The sequence below is a fragment of the Epinephelus moara genome, chromosome 8, assembly GCF_006386435.1.
Source record: "Epinephelus moara isolate mb chromosome 8, YSFRI_EMoa_1.0, whole genome shotgun sequence".
Lineage (NCBI taxonomy): Eukaryota > Metazoa > Chordata > Actinopteri > Perciformes > Serranidae > Epinephelus > Epinephelus moara.
Genome location: NC_065513.1, coordinates 4,189,903 through 4,199,199, shown reverse-complemented (window position 1 = coordinate 4,199,199; position 9,297 = coordinate 4,189,903). Strand labels below are relative to the sequence as shown.

Below are 9,297 nucleotides of genomic sequence, written 5' to 3'. Positions count from 1 at the left end.
ATTTTATGTTTACTTGTGTTATCTTTGACTAATGTTTAAATTTGTTTGATGATCTGAAACATTTAAGTGTGGAAAACATGCAAAAAAGTAAGAAATCAGGAAGGGGGCAAACACTTTTTCACACCACTGTATATATACACGTGTCACACGTCCGTAACACGACGCGTTTTTGCTTCGAGCTGACACTTTTGACCCCTGCGATCACATGACATGTCTACGCATGCACGTCTAATAACCNATTGTATAATTGTTTTCAGTTAATCAGACAAGTTTATTCTATTGAAATTTATAATAATTTTCGTATGACATGCTACCTGTCACACGATGCGTTGTTGCTTCGAGCTGACACTTTTGACCCCTGCGATCACATGACGTGTCAACGCACGCACGTCTAATAACCACACGTCTAGGCGTGTGCAGGCATTGCACGTGCATTGCATGTGTAACAAGTAAACGGTGAATGCACGCGCAGTGCACGCGAAGCAAGTACGCAGTGATGGTTGCACACGCAATGTACACGTATCAAGTATGCAGTGAATGTACTGTGTGTGTGTTCGCTGATACATTTACACACATGCACACAGCTACAGGTTATCAGCCTACCATTCTTGATGACCAGTGATGTGGAGGTGGAGCTGGGGGGTCCAGAGGTTTCACTGGTCTCAGCACTGGAGGGGGTTGGTTGACTGCGGCCCCAGGAGGTAATTGGGGCCCTCTGGGAAGGTTGGAAGCTGGTTGGCTTGGAACAGTTCTAAAAATACATTACAATCCAATCAGAAGTGCTGCAAAGTGATGATTTCATCATAAAGTAGAATATGTGGACTAGTCTACTACACTGCTACTAAACAAATAATTGCCCACACAAAAGGTCTACTAAAATTAACATTTGTAAAGAGGGAATTTTCCTGTACTGATGGACCTGATCACTGCTATGTGCTCTTTACTCACTCACCGTGAAAGATAAGGCCTTTCTCTTTTCTCTGATCCTCTTTATGGCATTCCTCACCTAAATGAGAAGCAGAGTTTACACCAACTGGTTTGTCCAAAAGGCTGGCAGCCTCACATACCGTACAAGGATACATTCTGATATTCTGCCGCAGTGGCGACAAGCAGCAGCACTGACAATGGACTGAATGCCTCCTTACCTCACTGTTGTAAACAGCATACACTAAGAAGATATACAGGCCCTGTGGAAAGGAGAGAGGCACATGAGGCATGTGAAAGGTGGAAAATAGAAAAAGAATAAATTCCAATTACATTCACACAGCTTTTTTTTTTTAACAATACATTCATGAAGTCCATTTAGTATTCTACTCTGTCTGTCAAACTCTGCTTTTCTCTTTACCAACAAAAAGAGAATGATGCATTGTAAAATATCTCTCCATGCTCTCAGTCTGTGTGGTTTTCCACTCCCTTTTGGCATGAGCTTCAGTTGAATTCAGCAGGGAGCGTCTCTAAACTCTTAGCTGAACTTTGTATCTATCTATACCAGACATGTTGTTTTGAAGAAGTGTTTTCTCTGACATTGTATTTTGTTGACCTTCTATATGTCCAGTGATGTACTGAAGAAGTAGGGACATTTTAAAGATGTGATCCTTTCACAGTGCATTAGTAGTAGCCCACCCATCATAAAACTGGGTTGTCTTGAAAAGAACTAGTTTGTACATGACCACGTCTGAAGGCAGAAGGGTTTGTAAATGTGCCCACTGGCCACACTCAAAGGCAGTGTGAAAAGCCTGCCAATGAAGAGAGGGGTGGGATGCCATAATCTTTGAAATACTGGGATAACAGTGCACATTTTCAGACAGTCTCTCCTAGAAGACATTCATAGTGTTGCAATTCAGACCCTGCTAACTTTCTCAGCAGGTAAATGTCAGCTTGTTGCTTTAAGAGAATCATAAGTACTTCTGAAGAGTATACTGGTACATTTAACCATCATTTTTGTAAAGAAAACACCTCCTCTGTTGGGATGTAACAATACAAATATTCGTATTGGATCATTTGATACAAGGTTTTCAGTGTGGTACGCATTTCAAACTGAGCAATACTTTGAATTATCCTATTACATTTGAAAAATAAAATATACAGCTTAAACTGTGTTTTTATAATGTTCTCAGTGCCACTGCACTCAACAAGGCAGCCAACATGACGGAATGGGCAACATGCTATCTGCCCCTACAACGCCCAAACCAGAACATTCTACTCCAGTGAGACACACTGGGAGGCACGCTATCCTAAGCTAGCTTGTTGCAAGATAGTGAGAAACTAGAGTAGGGCAAGTTATTCTAAAACATAATTTATTACATATTACTAGTTACCTTCATTTGAAAACATTTTTTTACTTTACAATATTACTCTCCGTTTAAAGTAATAAGTTACTTATTACACTACTTTCACATTACTTTGACCAAAATGACCTCAGAAAAAAACATTTTAAATAGATGAAGGTCATGTTGTTTCACAGCAGGTATTCAAAGCACAGAAGCTCCAGTTTATTACAATTAATTCCAAATCCAGTGCTGCACAGGTCTGACTCATTCATGCATTCACATACAGTGGTTACCACTTTGTATTAAAATGAAAAATATGATAAAGAATGATTAAATAGCCTAGACCTTTTTAAATAAATGAATAGCCTTGGACACAGGGAGGGTCAGGCAGAGGGAGGATCAACGTCTGATAATGATGAAATATGGATAAATATTTGTGGATCTATGATATGAAACACAGGACACAAATGTTGAGGTAAGCACAACATACGGATTGGAGTGCAATTAAGTCACTATGACGAGCACAAATTAAAATACCAGAGGTGGAGGAACCACCTGCTGGTTCCCGGCGTGCTGGACAGCTACAACATCACTGGAGAGAGAGTTATGCACAAGAATGGGACTGTGCACTGGCATTGCTCTGCAGTCGATGGGGATGTGAATTGGAACATATCCAACATATAATAGCATCACCCAGATGTGCTGATCACCGGGACAAAGAAAACACAAAAACGAAGGCCTGCTCCTTATCCCCACTACTTTCAAGCTGACTTAGGACCAGGGCAGGAATTTCATGAGGGCCACGAGACCACGTGCCCTCCTAATTTGGCCCTGTGCCCTTGAAAAAAAATATCTGCCCTAAGGCCACAGTGGCCTTGATGCCCCGCCCGCACTGCCCCAGGTGATTTTGCGTTTTCTCCTCTGCCTCTTTCCTGTCAACACGGCTTTGACCCCTGTGTCTTTTGAGAAAAGAAAATGCGATGACATTCTGGATTCTTATTGGGCAACATCAAATGAGATGATGCATACATCACCAGTGGTGGGTTTGATTTGAGCCTGGCATGAACCACTCAGACGGCCTATAATGACAGTTTGACACCTATCTATCACCGGCCAACCAAGAGACTTAATCAAACGCCTGGGCAGGGATCGTACCGAGACCCGGTATTAAACAGCCCAAGGCAAGTTTAATCAAGTCCGTAATAATTGTAACGGACTAGTCAAGTCTAAGGATGTCAACAGCTCAGATGATGGGCTAGCCCTTGTCACTAAAGGAAACAAATGGAGGAAAGAACGGAACAGCGGACTGGTTTGCCAGGCACAAGAAATAATACAGGTAGGCCAGCTTACCAGGTCCGCAGGCTAGGTGCACTCAGAGGCCTGTCTGTCAGTCCAGGCACCGCCAGCTCTGGCCACGGCTCCCGGTGAGCGGTGAGCTCCGTCCTGGCTCTTCCCACTATTTCAGTTTTTTGTACTTAAAATGGATCCGAAAACAGACATAAACTGGTTTCGCTCTCAAAGAGTCTGTGGCTTGGCTGGGTGTGTGTGGCTGTCATCCTCTTGTGTGGTCTGCGGCACTTTCAAATCGGGGCGACTCCTCATGACATGGCAGCAAACATTTTCCTCTGCCGCACTCACACACCTGAATCTTGTCACCTCATTAACTAACTCCAGAGGGTGCGTGCGCACCTCAATGATGTGACGTCAACAAACACACAGCTCAACCATACCTTTATTTCTCAGTGGAAACCAGTCCAAAATGTAAATGAAAGACAAAAAAAAAAGGAAAAGAAAAGAGGAACTATAATCAACAATATAGATGTCCCCTTAATAACTAGTGACATATAACTCGAGAGTCATGACTGACAATTTGAAAGATTATGCAAATATAATCTAATCAGTCTTTTGACTACATTCATTTCTGTACATCAACAATGCACTCCAACTTGTCCCCAAACACATTCCATATGCTCATCCCCTTGACAGGGTGTCGGCAAAAACATTTTCTTTGCCTGGCAAATGCACAACCGTCAGGTTATAGGACTGCAAAATAAGACTCCACCGGAGCACTCTCTGACTGGATGTTTTAAACTTTGACAGAAATGTAAGTGGGTTGTGATCAGTGAGGACCACCAGATCACCTCCAGCACTAGAAACATAAACCTCAAAGTGTTGGACTGCCAGGACCAGAGCCAGTGCCTCCTTTTCAATGGTAGAATATCACTTCTGATGGTGGTTCAGTTTCTTTGAGAAGTATGCAACAGGCCGATCTACTCCTGACACATCAATCTGTAATAGCACTGCCCCCACTCCGACATCACACGCGTCCACTGCAAGCTTGAATGGGAGAGTGAAGTCCAGAGCAACCAGCACCGGGTTTACTAGCTAGGATGGCTTTAACCATTTCCAGAGTTTTCTGACAATCCGCGGACCAGCTAAACTTTACTCCCTTTTTCAACAGATTTGTTAGTGGTGTGGTCACAGCTGCAAAATTGGGAACAAACCATCTGTAGAAGCCGCACATGCCCAACAGGCGCATTAGTTGGCGCTTTGTTTTTGGAACAGGCAGGTCTAAAACGGCCTGTACCTTGGCAGTCCTTGGTCTCACAGAACCTTGGCCTACCTGGTGCCGCAAGTATGTGACCTGCCCCTTTCCAATCTCACATTTGGGCAAGTTGATCACCAACCCCGCTTGCCTCAGACGCTCAAACAGCTGTTTCATGTGTGTCATGTGATCAGACCACGAAGAACTATAGCAAACCACATCATCTAAATATGTTACTGTGTTCTGCAAACCAACGGTTACCAAATTCATTAATCTCTGAAAGGTTGCAGGCGCATTCTTCATGCCAAAAGGAAGAACCTGACAGCGATACAAACACTCTGGTGTCACAAATGCAGACACATCTTTTGCTCTCTCTGATAGCGGCACCTGCCCTTTAACAGGTCAAATTTCGACACATACTGTGCATTTACGATCTTATCAATACAGTCCTCAAGCCTGGGTATAAGATATGCATCCGTTTTAGTCACGTTATTTACCTTTCGGTAATTGATGCAAGGCCGCACAGTTAAATCTGGCTTGGGAACAGGAACTAAGGGAGAACTCCATTCACTTACGCCTTGTTCGATCACACTGATTTCTTCCATATAAAGCAACTCCGGTTTCACCTGAGCCCATTTTTGGGGGTTAATCCGGTACGGATGTTGTTTAATGGGGGTTGCCTCGCCAGTGTCTACGTCATGGGTTATTAAGTTTGTCAAACCAGGGGTATCTTTAAACAGCGGACTACACTGGTCCACAAGATGCAATACATCCTCTCTTTGCTCTGTGGTGAGATGACTCAGTGAATCTCTGAGATTGGCCAGGGTGCTGGAGTTCTTAAGCCTAGCGGTAACTGGCTCAACTGACCCAACCTCATCATCCTCACTCTCCTCCCCTTCCACAGCAATCTGAGATGTTACATCACGAGCAAAATATGGCTTCACAAGATTGATGTGACATAGTCGGGACTTCTGTCTCTGATCGGGTGTCTCAATGACATAGTTGCAATCACCCACTTTCTTGACCACCTTACAGGGTCCATAGAATTTCACCCCCAGCTTGTCTCCATCCATGGGTAACAGAACTAAAACCTGGTCTCCTGCCTTAAAGGTACGCTTCACCGCCTTCCTGTCATACTGAGCCTTAATCTTTCCCTTAGCTGCTTCCAAATTACTCCTGGCCAAGTCACATGCTGTATGCAGCCGGTCCTTAAAGGATGCCACATACTGCAGAACCCCACTTGGCGCTTTGGTCTGCAAAGCTGACTGCAATAGCTGTTCTTTCACCATCTTCAATGATCCTCTCACTTGATGTCCGTAAACCAACTCGAAGGGGCTAAAACCTGTAGCCTCATTCACAGAGTCTCTGATAGCAAACAATAGAAATGGCATAGCCACATCCCAGTCATTTGAGTAACCAACACAATAAGTCTTAATCATAGACTTCAAAGTCTGATGGTACCTCTCGATTGCGCCTTGGGACTGACGGATGATAGGCAGATGACATAATTTGTTTAACCCCAAGCTCATGCATCACTTCCTGGAAGAGTCCAGAGGTGAAGTTAGACCCACGATCATGTTGAACCTCTAGTGGTAAACCTACCCTAGAAAAGAAATGGAGCAAAGCCTCCACTATGACCTTGGTCTTAATAGATTTCAATGGCACAGCCTCCGGAAATCTGGTGGAAACATCCATAATGGTCAGGAGATACTCATTCCCTTTCTTGGTTTTTGGCAGAAGACCAACACAGTCAATCAGTACTCTGGATAAGGGTTCCTCCATGACAGGTAGAGGGCAGAGAGGAGCAACTGGAATTATCTGGTTGGGCTTGCCCACAACCTGACAAGCATGACAGCTACGGCAGTACGAAACCACATCTTTGTGCATCTTAGGCCAGTAGAAATGTCTACTGCTTTTCTCTTGGGTTTTCCGGATGCCCAAATGACCAGCCATGGACAGTTCATGTGCTAAACGCAGCACTTCCCTCCTGAAACTTTCAGGCAGCACAATTTGAGTCATAACAGTCCACGACTCATCCACAGGGCGATCCCAAGGCCACCACCTTCTCAACAAGACTCCATCTTGGAGAAAGAAACCTTCAGCTATGTCTTTCAGGTCCTCAGCACTAGCAGCTGCCTATCTTAATGGAGCAACAGACGGATCCTTTTCTTGCTCTGATATAAGGGCTTCCCGAGAAAACTGTGAGCAGGGGGACACCTCAGCTAGCCTAGCATAAAATATACCAGCCAAGTCAACAGACAGTTCATCCTGCTTGCTGGAATTTCCCTTTTCCGCTGCAAGTGTCTGAGCCCGTCACCACACATGCAGTAAACACTTCAGGGTGTTCCCTTTTTAGAACCATGGTCTCAGGGATCTCACAAGGTTCTTCACTTACTACCGGTGTCACACAAACACGCCTACCAGCCAAGTCATTTCCCAGCACAAAGGCAACTCCATCAATCGGCAAAAAGGGGACAACGGCCACAACTACTGGCCCGTTTATTAGATGCCAGAAACACCCTGTGTAAAGGGGCACTAATAAAGTCACCTCCCACACCCTTCACTGGGGTAGAGGCTTTTAAATCGGTGGCAGATGGTAAATCTATGACATATCGAGCCAGTAGGGACTGGTTGGCACCTGTGTCCATCAAGATTGATATTGGGACCATTTCACCATCCGGTGCACCAGCCACTGCCCCTTGTGATACAAAACCTTCAAATCCCTTTGCTACTTGGCAGGAGGACGCGTTCAAACTATTTGCTTCACAGGAACCAACCTGAGTCTGCGTGTTAATCAACCCCACTACTTTCCCATCTCCATTTTTCCTCTTAAGACTGGGACAACTAGACTTTATATGGCCAGGCTTTCTGCAATCGTGGCAGATGACATCATTTCTAGGGAAATAAGGCTTCTCATATCTTTTCCCTGGCCCTTAAGACTGAACGGAAAAAGGAGGAAACTTCATTAGGACAGCTTTCTGTGGGCCTGTCAGTTACTGCCTGCATCCTGTCCTGTCTGCTTAACTTTCCTTTTAAAGGTGCTTCTCTGTGAGTTAACTCATAGGAATCCGCTGCCATAGCGGCTTTTCTTAACTCAGTCACACCCAACTCGTTTACATGTATTTCCATATGCCGGGGTAAACTAGTTTTAAACTGTTCCACCAGCATCAGTTGTCACAACTCTTGAAAGGTGTGGGTGTCTGTACTAGCTAGCCACCTGTCAAACACAACCTCCTGTTGCCTAGCCATATCAAGAAATGTCTCACTTGGTTTTCGTTGCAGAGACCGAAACTTCGGTCGGTAGGCTTCGGCACCACCTCATAAGCTGCCAGAACCACTTTCCTCACAGCTTCATAGTCTCTACTATCGCAAACATCTAACGCTGCATATGCCTCCTGGGCTCTACCCTCAAGTACACTCTGAATGAGCAGTGCCCACTTATCCTCAGGCCATTCTAGCTCTTTGGCAATTTTCTCAAAAGAATCGAAAAAAGAACCCACATCATCATTATTAAATTTTGACATGAGTCTCAAACAGCTGGAAATATCAAAATGAGCTTCGTGCTTACGTTGTAATGCATTATTGGTCGCTTTAAGCTTCTCCTGCTCAAGTGCCAATCTCGCTAGCTCTAGCTTCTGCTTCTGCTCTCTTGCTGCCACCTTTGCCAACTCAAGTTGAAACACCCGTTCCCCCTCTCTCTCGCGCGCTACTCTCCCTTTCTCTCGCTCCGCTCTCTCTCTCTCTGCTCGCTCCCTCTCCTCTACGGGATCGTGCTGATGTAACGCCGAAATGAGGGTTTCCACAATCTCTGGCTTTTTAGTCTCTGGGGTGATATCCACCTGACAATACTGAGCTACTGCAAGCAAATCTTCCTTCTTAAGCTTGCGTAACTCATTGCGCCCAAAATCACTTCCGCAAAAATCCTCTACCGAGAAAGTTGCCATGGTTACCGTTAACTACTCACCAAACAGGCTAATTAAAAGAGACAAACCTCTAACAAAATTACCTTTAAGGTAACTATTACCAAAATAGCCTTAACGACAAAATAAGAAGTAACTTTTACCAGAGGTAGATGCAAACATAAGCCACAAACAGAGCGCTCATGACAAGGTTTACGTGACTCACAAACCAGCCACAAACCGATACACTGTTTACAGCACACCAGAAAAACACCAACCACAACTTAGCACAGAACCATGGGCGGATCTACCGGGGTGGCATAGGGTGGCAAATGCCACCCTAAATGAAAGCCATGCCACCCCTGCTGCCACCCCAGTTGGCAGCAACGAATTCAGAGGAAAGTTATGGCCAATTTGACATTTACGAGCGTGAATCTCCAATGTCCGACTGCAGTGAATGCAGCACGAGATAACGCCAGAGCGGCAAGAGACTGCTTTGTTTGGAAAACTGAGTGGAGCCAGAGGGGTAGCCTATTCCAGAAAGCGGGTTTAGTGAAAACTCTGAGTATATTAACCCTGAAAT

The 9,297-nt window shown here is 44.7% G+C and overlaps 2 protein-coding genes across 3 annotated transcripts in view; both read right to left on the bottom strand.

Moving 5' to 3' along the window:
- Positions 1 to 9,297, bottom strand: part of adgrd2 (adhesion G protein-coupled receptor D2) — a 153,628-nt gene that overhangs the window by 25,006 nt on the left and 119,325 nt on the right. For both annotated transcript variants that reach the window (XM_050050313.1, XM_050050312.1), the window contains exons 20-22: positions 1,146 to 1,187; positions 953 to 1,006; positions 604 to 751 (exon numbers count right to left, since the gene is read on the bottom strand). In XM_050050313.1, the coding sequence (XP_049906270.1) occupies positions 604 to 751; positions 953 to 1,006; positions 1,146 to 1,187 (244 nt within the window). The remainder of the gene's footprint in view (positions 1 to 603; positions 752 to 952; positions 1,007 to 1,145; positions 1,188 to 9,297) is intronic.
- The window catches only part of LOC126393944 (coiled-coil domain-containing protein 106-like), a 613,357-nt gene that overhangs the window by 534,160 nt on the left and 69,900 nt on the right, over positions 1 to 9,297 (bottom strand). The gene's annotated exons all lie outside the window — the stretch shown is intronic.